At 46.3% G+C, this 16,015-nt stretch overlaps 2 protein-coding genes across 2 annotated transcripts in view; one reads left to right on the top strand and one right to left on the bottom strand.

The window, feature by feature from the left end:
- Positions 1-5,898: 5,898 nt before the first annotated feature.
- Positions 5,899-10,329, top strand: ALKBH2 (alkB, alkylation repair homolog 2 (E. coli)). The gene is made up of 3 exons (XM_006870503.1): positions 5,899-6,196; positions 8,510-8,708; positions 10,023-10,329. The coding sequence occupies exons 1-3, from the start codon at positions 5,899-5,901 to the stop codon at positions 10,327-10,329; spliced, it is 804 nt and encodes a 267-aa protein (XP_006870565.1).
- A 2,298-nt stretch (positions 10,330-12,627) lies between these two features.
- USP30 (ubiquitin specific peptidase 30) overlaps positions 12,628-16,015 on the bottom strand; it is a 35,430-nt gene continuing 32,042 nt past the window's right edge. Inside the window, exons 12-13 of the mRNA XM_006870433.1 lie at positions 14,493-14,613; positions 12,628-12,892 (exon numbers count right to left, since the gene is read on the bottom strand). Coding sequence (XP_006870495.1) covers positions 12,628-12,892; positions 14,493-14,613 — 386 coding nt within the window. The remainder of the gene's footprint in view (positions 12,893-14,492; positions 14,614-16,015) is intronic.

Raw genomic sequence — 16,015 nt, 5'->3', positions numbered from 1 at the left:
GTTGGTTTGAATTGCAAGGTTCCGACTTATAGTGACCTGGTATAGGGTTTCTGAGGAGTGACAGATGAGCTTGAACCGCTGACTTTGCAGTTCAAAGCGAACTTGCAGAACAGCGTATTACCCGAAGCGCCACACCAGGACTCCTCTCTTTCGTATGTTGTTCTTAAGTGCCATTCCATCTCATAGGGACCTTATATAGGGTTTCCAAGGAGTGGCTGATAAGCTATAACTGCCAACCTTGCGGTCCAGCGCATAACACGCAGCACCACATTAAAACCTCCCTGTGCTTTCTTTCTAAGGAGTCTTGGTGTAGCGCTGTGGGTTAATGCGCTGGGCTGCAAAGTCGTTTGAACTGCAACGGCAACGTCAGTGCTTCCAGCTCACCAGCCATTCGGGTCGGGACCGACTCCATGGCATTTAACAACACATGGTTTCTAAATAGAATAAAACCCCAGTGTCTTACAACTGGCCCCACAAGGCCCTAGGGGCTGTAGTCTTTCCTTTCCCTCTGTGACCTAGCTCCAGTTACCTGACTCACTGTGTATTTGCTGGACACCCCTAGCTTGTACCTCATGTGGCCTTTACACACTTGCACACACTGTCCCCGGCCTGGAAAACTTGTGTTTCCACTGGGAACTCTTCCTCAGAGGCCTTCTCCTACACTGTGGAAAATAACCTTGTTTCTCTGTTTTATTGTCTTTCTCTACCTCCAGAATTAACTTTCCTGAGGGCAGCGACTTTATCCTTTTCCTTGTCATTGTTGTGTCCTAGTGCCTAGAACTAGGAGTTCCTAAGGAGAAAACTACATGTGCATCCAAACAGAACTGTGCTCCCTAGCAGGTTTTGTTTTACTTGTTCAAGTTTTTTTTTTTCTTCTCATGATTATGGGTTTATTGAGGAAGTGAACAAGGTACAATTTAGGATCAAAAACATCTTTGTCATACTGCAGGAATGCCTCAATCTTGTCTTTGGCTTCTCAGCCATTTGGCTTTTTAAGTGTTCCAAAGCTTCTTTACCCAGTCTATACACCTTCTGCAAACCAACCTCCTGTCTGTAGGCACTCAGCTTTACTTGATCCAGGGGGTTACTGTGAGATGGAATTAGCCAGAACACAAAAACCCACATGCAAGGCTTTATTGGAGGTCAGAAGGAAAGAGAGCGAGGTATTGCCAGGGGAAGGATTTTTATACTGGTCTAAGAGGAGGGAGGGTATTGAGATTAGTGGATGTAGGTGATAGGTTGACTAGGGATGACGTGCGGGTTGGGAGAGAGGAAGTTCCAGTAGGAAGAGAGGAAGTTCTGGTAGGGAGAGAGAAAGCGTGGCAAGCAGCCATTTTATTATGCATGTGGATGAGGGATTCTATCAGTTAAGATCTCAGGCAACTTTTCAATCTCCCTGTTACTGCTTTTCCAAGTAGGGATTTCATGCCCTCCGCTAATGACTCTTATTTCTTTTTTTTTTTTTTTTAAACGAACTTCTTATTGTGAATTGAGTGAACGTTTATGGAGCAAATCATCAGTTTTACATTCTACAAATCATATACTTCATTTCATTTCAATGATTAGATTCCATGTACCATCAATTAACAGTATTTACCTCTATTCATTTTAACTCTTGCATTCCTCCCTGTGACTTCCACCACCATCTTTAATTTAAATTTTTTGTTGTTGCTGAAAATAAGGGGTTTTCAATGACTGAATTATTGGAATTCGATCACCAGGCCTTTCTTCCTGGTTGCCTCTGGGTAAACTTGCACTTCCAACCTTTTGGTTAGCAATTGAGCACTAATCACTTGCACCACATAATTAAAAATCATTTGCCCTTATGGCCACTTTGGAACATTTGGACAGTTTATTAACTCATTTATCATTTTTTAAAATAAAATTAAACATACTTTTACCTTAGGACTCAACAATCTTCTCCCTAGTATTTACCCAAGTGAAGTGAAAAATCTATATTCACATAAAATCCTGTACAAGAATGTTTATAATGACTTTATGCTTTTCTTTAATGTAACTATTTTGTTGTTGTTGAGAATATTCAGAGCAAAATATACACCAACTCAACAGTTTCATATGTACAATTTAGTGATACTGATTGATTGCGTTCTTTGAATTGTGCAGCCATTTTCACTATCCTTTCTTCAAATCTGTTCCTTCCCTATTAACATAAACTCGTTGCCCCCTAGGTCCTATCTAATCTTTCAAGTTGCTATTGTCAGTTTCAACCGCTATTGATAGTTCCTTAATGAACACAATGCTCCAGGCAGATGTTTTTACTAGCTAAGCTAGACTATTCTTTGATTTTAAGAAGAATCCAGGAGATCCTTTTGTTTAAGGTTTAAAGATCTCACAGCAGTAGTTTTAGGGATTCACCCACCTTCCATGGCTCTAGGAACTCTACAAACCATAAGAATTTTAAATTATATTCTGCATTTCCCCCTTTTGATTAGAATTCTTCTGTGGAATCCTTGATCAAAATGTTCAGTAATGGCAACTAGGCACCATTTAGTTCTTTCTTCTAGTCTCACAGAACTACAAGGAGGCAGTTGTTAACGGAGGTAATTAGCCACGCCTTCTACATCTTCCTCCTATTCCTTACTCTCCTTTGCCCTCTGCTGCTCCAGGTGAATAGAGACCAGTTAAGGAGCTCTGGTAGCGTTCACCAATTGGGCTGTGAACCTCAATGTCAGCAGTTCGAAACTACCAGCTGTTCTGCAGGAGAAAGATGAGGCTTTTTGCTCCCGTATAGATTTACAGCCTCGGAAACCCTGTACAGGGTTGCTATGAGTCAGAACCGACTCCACGGCACATAACAACAACTGTGCCTTGGATGGATGCTTGCAAGCTTTTGAGGCCCTGGTACTAAATGAATTAGGAGGTAGGACAGAAGTACTATGCATGTGATTAGGCTAATCAACTGGGATGTCTCATGAAGCCATGACTCTAAACCTCCAAAGCAAGGAACCATGTCTCATGATGTGTTTGGTTGTATACAACCAGCTTCAACAGCAACTTTTTTTTTTGGTCATTGTTGTATATACATTTATCGCACAACTTTTACCAATTCCATTTTTTATAGGTGTACAGCTTATTGACCAAAAATACAACCATACTCTTAGTCAATGGGATCGTTTCATCCTTATTAAGGCACCATTCCCCCATCTTTTCTGCCCTCATAGCAATTTTATTATTAATCGCCAGAAACTGGAAGCAACTCAAACACCTCATCAACTAACGGACGGGGTAAATAAACAACAGGACATTGTTATTGTTGTTAAGTGCCATGGAGTCAAGTTTTGACTCTTAGCCACCCTTTATAGGGTTTCCGAGGAACAGCTGGTGGTTTCGAACCGTCAGCCTTGAGGTTAGCAATTCAGTACTTGTTCTACAGTGCCACACCAGATCCTCAAAAACAATGGGATGCTGCTAAACAATAAAAAGGAACAAACTACTGATACAAACAACATGGATAAATCTGAAAAGTATTATGCTAGACCCACAAGGCTACATATTGTATGGTTTCATTTATAAGAAACTCGAGAAAAGCCAATTCTAGGGAAGAAAACAGATCAGCAGTTGCTAGGGAGTGTGTGTATGTGGGGGGGGAGGGGGGGAAGGGTGCGGCAGCTAAGTAGTCTGAGGGAATATTTTGGCTGGAACTGTACTAGATTTTGCTTGTGATAGTGGTCACACACCAGTGTATGTTTGTCAAAATTGTCAGGCAGTCCAGGGTGGCTTGGAACATTCATTCCACTTGGGGCTATAAGAGTAAATAAGAAATTATTGTTAAATGTTGTCGAGTCAGTTCCGACTCATAGCAACCCTGTATGGGGTTTCCAAGGAGCAGTTGGTGGGTTTGAACTGCTGACCTAGTGGTTCGCAGTCCAGTGCTGACCCTTTAGCGCCACACCAGAAGTCCATGTAAGAAACAGACCGTGCTATTTCTTTTTTTGATAAAGAAGCACTTCTCACACATTCTCGCTTAACGGAGGAGACAAATCAAGCCCAGAGAGGTTAAGTAACCTATTGGAGCCCACACAGCTAGGGCCAAAGAGACAGAAATGAAGCCAGGGGTCTGACCGCCACAATATGTTGGTGTCCTAATGCCCTTTGTAGACACCAAGATAATACCCAGTGAGAGGTGACACCAACAACAGTTCCCAATTCTCCAATGATCAACAGTAGGGAATAACGAAGTGAAAGTATGGAAATGCTTGCGATACATTGACAGGCCAGCAGGTGACGCTCCTGGACACGTCCCACCACCGCGTTTCCGGCTGGAGGCGGAAATCTACCCGGAAGCAGTGGCTGTGGTCCGGGTGAGTGTGTTTTCTTTTTCGATGCTTTCGAGTTTCTGAGTCACCCGCGTGCTGTCTGAGATCTTAGAAAGAACCCTCACTTTCAGAATTCAGCGTATGTGTTTCTTTGCTTTACATTTAGACTCTTAATTATATCCAGTTAAGGAGTGCTGGGGAGTCCTGGTGTGGCACTGTATGATAAGCACCCTAAGGTTAGAGGTTCAAACCCACCATTCCCTCCTCGATAACCCTATACAGGATCGCTATGAGTCGGAATTAACAACAATATACGGTCCTAAGGAACCCTAGTGGCACAGTGGTTAAGCACTTGACTGCTAACCGAAAGCTCGCAGGTATGAACTCACCAGCCGCTCTGAGGAAGAAAGATAAGGCTGTCAGCTTCCGTTAAGATAAACAAAACAAAACCGGAGTCCTGGTATGGCGCTGTGGGTTAATGCGCTGGACTGCCAGATCAGCTTGAACCACAAGATCGGCAGTTCAAGCCCACTAGCCTTTCTTGGAAACTGTACAGGGTCGCTATGAGTCAGAACTTTATCCACGGCACTTAACAACATCCCAAACCCACAGCTATCGAATCGATTGTGACTCAGCGACCCAGTACAGGCTTTCCGTGGGAAAAGCAAGCCTCATCTTTCTCCCATGGGACAGCGGAGTTTGAACTGCTGACCTTGCAGTATGTAGTCCAGTGCTTCTCCTACAACACCACCAGGACCTTGAAAACACCACAGGGACATTTCTAGTGTGTGTGTCCTGTAGTGTTGCTATCTTGGAATCTCTCCACAGTAGTGGGATTTTGTGGTGGTGTTTTTTTAATACCCACCTGTTTTCACAGTGACATGGGTGGTGGGGGGTTATCCGTCCCCCCTCCCCCTTCTCCTATGTGGGATGGGAAGGGGTGGGTATTGTAACCAGGAGACAGACACACCCATTTCCTGAGTGGTGGTTGTTGTTAAGTGCCCTGGAGTGATTTGACTCATAGCAACCCTTTATAGAGTTTCTGGGGAGCGACTGGTGAGCTTGAACTGGTTAAAATCGACCTTGCAGTCCAGGGCATTAACCTTCAGCGCCACACCAGGAGGTTGCTTTGGGCAAATCCCTTCCCCTCTCTAGCTGTGAGTTTTCCTGTTTGTAAAATGAGGATTTGGACTGGATGATCATTTCCACATTTGTCCTGGTGCTGTGGGTTAATGCACAAGACTGCAAGATCGGGTTTGAACCGCAAGGTCAGCGGTTCAGCCACACTAGTCACTCCTTGGAAACTATACAGCTTCGCTGTGGGTCAGAACCAACTCCACAACACTTCAGAACAACAATGCTTTAAACTTAAATTCAGGTGTTTTGTGGGTGGAGTAGTGGGTCAAATAATCAGCTGATTCTGATGGTCCATGTTCAGGAGTCCTTCCAGGTTTAACAACCTTGACTTCCTGTCTGAGATGTGCCTTTAAACTTTAAAATGGAAGGAGAAACAGTGAGTTGGAGTGTTGGAGGATTTTCCACTATAGAGACAGAGACTGGGTCACCTCTTTGTCTGTTTGCGTCTCCCCAGATGCCTAATTGTTTCCTCTGCAGAGGCAGAATGGACAAATTCCTGGTGAAGAAGGCTCCCAGGAACCGTTTGGGACAGGGTGAGGAGAAGAGCTTGGGGGAAGGACAAGATCAGGCAGGTGAAGACCCAGCTCAGTTGGGAGGAGAGGAGAGAAGCCTAAGGAAAAGGCCCAGAAGAGACTTGGTGGAGGATGGAACGGACTCGGCAGGCCCCCGCTGGCAGCACATTCGGGCTGAGGGCCTGGACTGTGACTACACAGTCCTGTATGACAGAGCTGAGGCAGATGAGATTTTCCGAGAGCTGGAGAAAGAAGTAGAATATTTTACAGGTAAGCAGAAGACTCTGACAGATATGTGTGTGTGTTTGAAGGCTGGTTTGATAAAGCCACTGGTCTGAGTTTAGAGAGAGTCCCTGGGTAGTGCAAGTGGTTAAGTGTTTGGCTGCTAACCAAAAGGTTGGTGGTTCAAGCCCACCCAGAGGCACTTTGGAAGGGAAGCCTGGCAATCTTTTTCTGATAGACCAGAGCTTAAAAACCCTACGGACAGTCCCACTCTGCAATACATGGAGTCACCAGTAGAGGGGGTTAGGGTTTTTTTTTGTTTGTTTTTTGTTTTTAATGGTCTTGTTATGTGGCGGGGAGTGGTTCCACTCATAGGGACCCTGTACAGGGTTTGTGAGGCTGTAAATCTTTATGGGAGCAGAAAGCCTCATCTTTCTCCTGCAGAACAGTTGGTAGTTTCGAACTGCTGACCTTGTGGTTCACAACCCGATTCGTAACCACTACACTACCACATTTTGAGGCATTGCCAACCTTTTGTGACAGGATTCTAGTTTCTCTACAGTCTTGCAAACACTTATTTTCCATTTTCTGATAACAGCCAACCTAGTAGGTGTGATGCATGGACACCCATATTTTTAGAAAGCTTCCAAGTGATTGTAATGTGCACTAGGGTTGAAACCCACTGGTCTGGTGGGTGGTGGTGGTTGTGTGCTGTTGAGCCAGTTTGACCCTAGTGAGCCTGTATAGAGTTTCTGAGGCTGTAAATCTTTACAGGAGCAGAAAACCTCTTTCTCCCACACAGCGTCTCGGAGATTTGAATTGCTGACCTTGACCTTGTAGTTAGGTCCTTAGTGAACTGGGGGAGACAGGCAAATACCCAGGTAAGCCCTCTGCACCTGTGGTTCTCAATGATACTTGGAGGACTTCTTAGAATTCAGATTGCTGCTCACTTTTACCCCTTCACCCCGCAGGTCTGGTTTCTATAGTTTACAAGTGATGACAATGCCGCTGTTCGTGCCCAGGCACCTGGAGGGGGACATGGAAAAGTGCACAGGAGTCCCCCTGAGCTATGTGGCCCTTAGTCTCCACAGTTGGCAAAACCACCCCGTCGTCCTTAGTTTCCATCAAGTTGACACTGACTCTGAGCGACCCCATGTGAATGTAGACCTGCCCGGCGGGGTTTTCAAGGCTGGGACCTTTCCGAAGCAGGTCACCAGGTCTGTCACCTGAGGCACCTCTTGGTGACTTTGCATCATCAATCTTCTGGCTAGTAGTAGAGTGCTTAACTGCACTACCCAGGAACTTCTACAAACCACCCAAGGAGTCATGGTGGCACAGTGGTTAAGCACTTGGCTGCAAACACAAAGGTCCAGTTTGAACCTACCAGCAACTCCATGGGAGAAAGATGTGGCTGTTTGCTTCTGTAAGGATTTACAGCCTTGGGCACCCTACAGGGCAGTTCTTTCATATCCCACAGAGCTGCTGTAAATTAACACACTTGTTGGCACAGCACCACAAACGCGTAAACCCAACGACCTCATGTGCTAGTTGAAGCCTCCGTCTTTATTTGGCTCCACAGTAGTTAAGGCGGTTGTTAGTGTTACCATATGTTGGACCAGGACTGTGTTCTCTAAGGGCAGGGCAGGAATCATTACTCTTACCTGAACACTTTGGGCACTCCACAGTTTTGAGGCAGCGTTCAATAATGTTCAAGGGCAAAGAGAAACGCTAGTCCTGCTTTACTTCCCTTTCAATCCTGACTGCAGTAAATTGACATACAAAATGTGTGACAGTTTTGCTAACCACACAACAACCCCTGTCTCATGTGTTATTTTTATAAGCATGTCATGTTGGATTATACATATCCAGATACATATATTGTTGTTTTTATGTGCTGTTGAATTGGTTCTGACTCATACCAACCTGAATAGGGTTTCTGAGGAGCTGCTGACTTTGTGGTTTGAAGTCCAGTGCTGATCCTACAGCGGCATCAGGGGTATCTCTCTATGTACATCTATGTACACATAAGGAGCTCTGGTAGCATAGTGGGTACGAGTCAGGCTGCTAATCTCACTGTCAGCAGTTCAAAACTACCAGCTGTTCCGTGGGAGAAAGATGAAGCTTTCTGCTTCCGTAAAGATTTACAGCCTCAGAAACCCTGTACAGGGTCCCTGAGTAGGAGTCGACTCGATGGCAGTGAGAAGGTGAGTATATGATATGTGTGGGTGCATTGTTTACATGTGTGTGTTTTGAAAAAACCACACAGTAGGTAATCAGAGAGTAAGTGTTTGGGACGGTTGCCCATGTGTGTTTCTGAGGGGCTCGGAGGCACAGAGCTGACCGCATGTGCCGTTTGAACAGGGGCGCTGGCCAGGGTGCAGGTGTTCGGGAAGTGGCATGATGTACCAAGGAAGCAAGCAACTTACGGTGACGCCGGGGTGACCTACACGTTTTCAGGCCTCACTCTGTCTCCGAAGCCCTGGATCCCGGTCCTCGAGCGCATCCGGGAGCGCGTTTCCCAGGTGACTGGACAGATCTTCAACTTTGTGCTCGTCAACAGGTGACACCTTACTTTGATTTTACCTTGTGTTTTGTTTTTTTAAGGCCAGTGGACAGAACTGCCAAAATCTTTGGTCTCATCTCAAAGGAAAAAGTGATCTGAATGTACTTCTTTAATAAACAAGAGATGTTTATTGCCATTGATTCAATTCCAACTCTTGGTGACCCTAGAGAACTGTGTTCCATAGGGTTTGCTTGGCTGTCTGCTGCTGCTTTTTACATGCCGTCGAGTTGGTTCTGCCTCATAATGACTCCGTATAGTTTCCGAGTCTGTAAATCTTTACGGGAGCAGAAAGCCTCATCTTTCTCCCACAGAAAGGCTGGTGGATTTGAATTGCTGACCTGGCAGTTAGCAGCTCAACATCTAACCCACTACACTGTTATCTTAAACAGAAACAAATGGCCAGGCCTTTTTTCTTGGCGCTGGGTGAGTTTTGAGCTTCCAGCCTTAAGGTTAGCTGTCAAAAGCAAATGGTCGACTGCACTTAGAGACCTGGAACAAACTGGGGAGCAGTGGGAAGGTGCGAGCAGGGGTTGTCTTCATGGCACTCATGCCTTGGTGGGAGGTGATTACCTGGTGAGCAAACACTTTCACTTAGTCAGCAGTGTTTTGACTGAGAAGGCCTCCAAGGGGTGAGGTGCAAGGCAGGGTTCCCAACAGCAGCACTGAGGGTCTTTCTTTGAGGCACTGTCCCTGTGCAACAGGACTCAGCAACTAGCCTCCGCCCCGTCACAGGCTCCAGGACGTCTGTGTTGCCCAGTGTTCCCTTGGCAATGCAGTCACCCCTACGGAAGGCAGGGACAGTGCCTGTGGATGAGGCGGTCGAGGAGGCTCCTGAGGCAGTGGGGTTTGAACTGATGACTATGTGGAGTATACAGCCACTCAGACACCTGGATAAAGAGAGAGCAGACTGGTGTGCTCTCGGAAGCAATGAGAGAGGGGGAAGGGTTTCAGGAGGGAGGCAGGGGCCAGACAGTACATGAAGGCATGTGGACTGACTACAGATGTTGTTGTTGTAAAGTGCTAGTGAGTCGATTCCAACCCATAGCGACCCTGTGTAGGGTTTCCAAAGGAACAGCTGACGAGCTTGAACCACCGACCTTGCAGTTCAGATGACTTTGCAGTCTTTGACGCATTAGCCCACAGTGCCACACCAGGCCATTTCTGAGAGGTTTGCATGTACAAGCCAAGAGAACCCCAAGGCGTGTTTCTGGTGAGTGAAGTGTTTGAGCACGTGAGCCTGGCTCCTGGACTCCGTGTCACTGTGGGAAACGGGGTCTATGTAGGGAACTTCCCTCATTCTGTCGCTTGCAGGTATCGAGACGGTTGTGACCACATCGGAGAACACCGAGATGATGAGCGGGAACTGGCTCCCAGGAGCCCCATCGCTTCCGTCTCCTTCGGAGCCTGCAGGGATTTCTTCTTCCGGCATAAGGACTCTCGGGGGAAGAGCCCATCTCGGCGGATGGACGTGCTGCGGCTCCAGCTGGCCCACGGAAGTTTACTGCTGATGAAACCTCCAACCAACACCCACTGGTATCATAGTCTTCCTGTCCGGAAGAAGGTGCTGGCTCCACGGGTCAATCTGACATTTCGTAAAGTTCTGCCTTCTAAAACATAAAGCCGTTTGAACAATTAGTGTTTCTGTTTTTTCTTTGCTGCTGTTCCTAAGAGGAAACTGACATTTCTTTTACCACCTGGGAACACAGAGAAGCTTCCAAAGCCCAGCGCTTAGTTCACAACCATGCAGAATTTAAGAAAGGATGTTTCTAGCGAATCAGTGGATTATAAAAGAGTACTGGTGGATTTTTCCTAACAAAATGATTCTTTTATTGCTATAAATACATGGCAAATACAAAAGGACTTTCAGCAAACACATCAATCAACAGTCACTAGGATATCAACTACTAGTTTAACTTAGGTTTCTGCCAAAAGCAGCAAGTAACTGCGAGAACTTTGTAAAGAATTTTAAATTGGAAATTAGATTTGGCTGCTACGTAATTTTTAATAAATTATAAAATGAGGAAGTCAGCTTTAAGTCAGATGAGTAGACTGTACAGGCAAGGTTCACTTTTACAACCTTGGTTTACCCGTTTTCTGACTAAAGGTCTGCTGACAAGGAACCCATAAAAGGATTATCCCCTTCAGTCTGCCACCTCTCTCTAACGGATGCTCTCTCAAAGAGGGAGCCGTGGCAGATGGAGAATGACTCCAAGCTCCACCTTTGCAGTGCAGCTCACGGCACAGCGGGTACACTTGTTTTAACATCAAAGGCAGGGTCGGCCATGGGATGAAGGACATCAGCAAGGGACAGAACAGGTGGTTGGAGGTGTGCGTGGCCCAGAGTCCCTCCATAGTATGTTCCTTTAATCGTGAGAGTCACTGAGTCCTTAAGATGCATGCTGGCCTGGTGGCTTCTGGCACTTTCCATTGATACGCCAAGGCATCAACATCCAGGTCGGGCAGCACAGGGCTTGGCCTTGCCTCATGTGACCTTCTGAATTCCCAACCTTACCCTAGAAGAGTCCAGTTGCATTTGGTATCTTTTTTTTTTTTTTTTTTAAAAAAAATCTTCGGTGACTGCATGAGCCATTGGCAAGCAGACATTCCCACTCAGCAACCCAGTAGGACAGGGTGGACACGGAGCCCCAGGTCTTCCAAGGTGGGTCTTTTTGGAAACCGATGACCACATCTTTCTCTCGGAACCAACTTTTGGTTAATAGCCAAGTGCTTAACCACTGTGCTACCAGAATGCTGAAAAACATAGGTAGTACTGTGTCATCAAAATTCCTTCAGCTCTGGGCTGTGTTCCTGCGTAGAGTCGGTTCCGACTCATAGCCACCCTGTGCATTCGTTCATAAGACACCTGAAAAGGGAGGAAATGCTCAATATATATTTTTTTAATATTATGTTACTGGAAACAAAGGAAGTTTTCTAATCATGTCATAGAACAAAATGAGCAGCTGAAAAGCAGTACTGCATGTCAGCTGTAGCTGTGTGTTTATGAATCAATCAAAGCCACTTTCTTTTGTGGCAAAGGCTGGGCTTTCGTGGCCATCAGACAAATCCCCTCACTTTACAAATAAACTGAGGTCGAGAGAGACTGCAGTCCCCCGGTCCGGGTCCTTCCCTCTGAATGCAGCTCTCAAATCAAGCTGTGGGATCTCAACACAGCCATCCACAAAGGATCCCAGTGAACTAGAGTATTCTACAGAGCAGACGAGCCCCATGTGTCGCTCACAAAGTGCTGGGTTGGGGCTCTCTGAACAGATTTCTAATCTAACCACTGCTCTTATGAGTTCATGTACAAAAGGTGAAGGCAACAGGCAAGTGGCAGCCTCTCCCCGAGGGCCTGGTTTGACAGCTCCATCTTTACCACGTAGAAAGAACTGAGAGATTAGAAAAGGACATAAAAAAGGGGGTACGGTGTGTTCTTCAGGCATCTTTGAACTGTTCTCTGGTTTCTGCTAAGTATCTGAAGGAACAGAGATTTTAAAAAACTGTTTATGTGACTCCTAAATAATGTCTCATTTCCAGAATAGTTGTGCTACAAAGGCTGTCCAAAGTGAAAGGCACTTTTTCTTCTCAATTGTTGCCTTTAATAACTCCACTGATTCTTGTCAACAATTTGTATGGGCCTGCTCATTAGAAAAGAAAAACTATACTGACACATCAGAGGGTCAGCCTGACGCCCCTCAGATGACACCTAACATGGTAGTGTATAAAAAGGCCTTCTGGAGTGGGATGTCTCTTTAATGACCTGTACTTGGTGGTAGATGATGCTCTCCCACCCCTCAATGCTGCTCACAGAGTTGCCCGGAGCCTCAGCCTGCTCTGAGCACACACTAGTGGGAATGCTTGCGTAACACACACAGTATGGATGGCATTTTCCTGAACGGTGTGGACGGTGCATAGGCCCTCACTCCTCTGACGTGTACTCCTGTCCCTGGGGCTGCGTCCTGGCCAGCACTCGCTCATAGAAGAGCAGGTAAGCGCTGGAGGACAGAACCTCTTGCAGGCTGGCCTTACGGACCGTGTCGTCAGAAATCCACAGCCACTGGTTGCTGGTTGCCAGCGGGTTCTTGGCTGATGGTGGGGACCGGCGGTAAGTCACAAAGTGTCCAGAGTGCATGTCTCCATGGTGGACAACAACAGCCATCAGCCGGAAGAGATACGTGGAGGAGCTGGAGGGGAGGGACAAATGCAATTCACAAATGGCACAGAAAGGCTCTATAGAAGGCATCAAAAAACCAGAGAACCCCATGTGTTCAACAGGACACTGATACAATGGTACATACAATGGACACCTGTACAGAGTGGTTGTATGTTGTTATATGCCGTGGAGTACAGAGTTTCTGAGGCTGTAAATCTTTGTTGTTGTTATGTGCCATGGAGTTGATTCCAACTCATATTGACCCTGTACAGGGTTTCCGAGGCTGTAAATCTTTATATGGGAGCAGAAAGCTTCATCTTTCTCCCGAGGAACAGCTGGTAGTTTCGAACTGCTGACCTTGAGGTTAGCAACCCGAGCAGAAAGCCTCATCTTTTTCCCGTGGAACAGCTGGTAGTTTCGAACTGCTGGCCCTGAGGTTAGCAACCCGAGCAGAAAGCCTCATCTTTTTCCTGTGGAACAGCTGGTAGTTTCGAACTGCTGACCTTGAGGTTCGCAGCCCAATTCGTAACCACTATGCTACCAGTGTTTGTATAGTACTGAGTTACATACAGGAGTCCTGGTGGCGCAGTAGGGCAGTAGGGCTGTAACAGGAAGGTCAGCAGTTTGAGTCCACCAACCAGTCCACGGGTGAAAGATGAGGCTTTTTTGCTTCCCCAAAGATTTGCAGCCTTGGAAACCCTATGCAGGGTCACCATGAGTCAGAACTGACGGGACAGCACACAGTAACACCATACAACCACTAAGACACAGATTATATTTACTGGTCTGGCCAGATGTCCATTTGTGTGCACGCTCACAGCTCTCAGAGTGAGAGACCCTAAAGATTTAATAGATACATGTAGGTGCACAATGTCCTGGTGTGGCACTGTTGGATAAGCATTGGACTGCAAATTGCAAGGTTGGCAGTTCAAACCCACCAGCTGCTCCTCAGAAACCCTATACAGGATCGTTCTGAGTTGGAACCGACTCAACGCACTTAACAACATATGTGCATGCACACATATACAACACATACAGGTTTTTATATTTTAGGTATTTTTCTAATTCTTATTTTGTTATTTCCACTTTGGACAGAAATAACCAGGGCAATTGTTGTTAACTGCTGTTGGATTGCTCACAGTGCCACCCCCGCCCCCCGGGTTTTCTTGGCTGTCAGCTTGATGGAGGCCTTTCTCCCAAACAACCACTACGTGGGTTTGAACCACCAACCTTTAGGTTCTCAGCTGATTGCAAACCATTTATACCACCCAGGGACCTTGGGGGATATGTGACATAGTGAAACTCCACCTTAAAGTGAAAGAAAGACTCATCTCTAAGTTTTTAAAAATTCCTCTATGAAGAGTTCATTTTTAGAAAGGAGAAATGTTGTTGTTGTTGTTAAGTGTTGTCGAGTCGGTTCCGACCCATAGTGACCCTGTACAGGATTTCCAAGGCTGTAAATCTTTACGGGAGCAGAAAGCCTCATCTTTCTCCCGCGGAGCAGCTGGTAATTTCGAACTGCTGACCTTAAGGTTCACAGCCCAATTCGTAACCACTACGCTATCAGAGCGCCTTAGAAAGGAGAAATAGCAGCCTAAAACGAATGAAGTTCTGTGCTAGGTGTAGCTCACCTGTAGTCAGGAATACTTGGGAGAGGGAACATCATCGGAGTTGGCAGTGCTGGCAGTAAAGATGGGGAGCAGGCACCATTCATAAACATTTGTCTTTTGGGGACCCCTGGCTGATTCAGAACTGCAAGAGAAAAAAGCCGGAGGTAATTAAAATGAGTAGCAGCTTTCAGTACTGGCAGAAGATCAACTCTTAACAATTATGCTACAATGAAAAAAAAAAAAGCATTTCATTTCAAAGCCTATTGATTTACAAGAGCTCTTACCTTTTTGTCCCCAATCTTGTCTCTTACTACCCAGTAGGAAAGTGTACCTGTACCTGGCTTCTGGTCCACTGCTAGCCTCGACAACTTGGAAATGCTGAGATTCCAATCTGGTTGTCACACTGGGTTAGCAGTACTGGGCTAACAGTCAGCAGTAGCTAATACACTGGCATTCTGATCTAAACCCAGGTTTCTCAGCCTTGGCACTACCAATGTTTTAGGCTGGGGAAGTCTTTATTGCAGTGGCTGTCCTGGGTGTTGTACGGTACTTAGCAGCATCTCTAGATGCCAGTAGCAACTTCCCACCCCAGCTGTGCCAACAAACATGTCTCCAGATCATGCCCAATGTCCCCCAGGTGGGGGGTGGGAGAACTGCCCCTTGTTGAGAATATCAATCTAAACATTCTCAATTCTGTCAACTCCTAAAGAATACCAACATACATGTAACACTATAATAAAAGTTGTTGGGCATAGATTTCAAAATAATATGATATTGACATCTCTTTTCCTTTTAAGTGTCCTGTCTGGGGGTCTTTAAGGACCAGAGAGTTCACTGTTGGAGTTTTAGCCTGAGTACCCTGCCGTGAACACAAGCAGACCTGCACCTCCCTATCCGGGAGAGGAGGAGCTAGGGGGAAAGGCACTTGATTAAAAACAAGGACCAAGGACTCTGCCCTCACCCTGCCCCAGCCCTACGTTCATCTGCTGACCTCCCAGCAATGATGTCTCACCAGACCACTCGGTGGTGGTGAGGGACACTGATCGGGGAAAGGCTGGGGTGCGGGGACACAATCCCAACCTCACTGGAAGCAGCATGTGGGTGGTTCATTTAGGCCAGGAGCCTTAGTTACTGAGTTTTAGTTTCCTCACCAGTAACTCTATAGAGACCTCAGTGTATTACTCACTCCAACTCACGGCCATGAAGTTGGTTCTTGTGACCCAGTATCAGGTCTCCGAGGCTGTAAATCTTTGCAGGAGTAGAAAGCTTCATCTTTCTCCCGTGGAGCAGCTGGTGGGTTTGAACTGCGGTCCTTGTGGTCAGCAGTCCACAGCAGCACCACCAGGGCTCCTAGATTCCTAAAATACCTTTATGAAACTGCCCATCACTGCATTCTAGCTCCAGCGCCCCCTGCTGTTTGCTCCGGGTACCGTCCCTCCACTCCTTTCTCTGCACTAAGACTGAAAGTAACCATAGCTCCCTTGTATCACTGGGGGTACCAATGGTTCAGGAGCGCAGTTGCAAACTGAAAGGACAGAGGTTCA

The sequence above is a fragment of the Chrysochloris asiatica genome, unplaced genomic scaffold, assembly GCF_000296735.1.
Source record: "Chrysochloris asiatica unplaced genomic scaffold, ChrAsi1.0 scaffold00142, whole genome shotgun sequence".
NCBI lineage: Eukaryota > Metazoa > Chordata > Mammalia > Afrosoricida > Chrysochloridae > Chrysochloris > Chrysochloris asiatica.
Note: the sequence above shows the minus strand (reverse complement) of the source record. Positions and strands in the feature narration are given on the sequence as shown.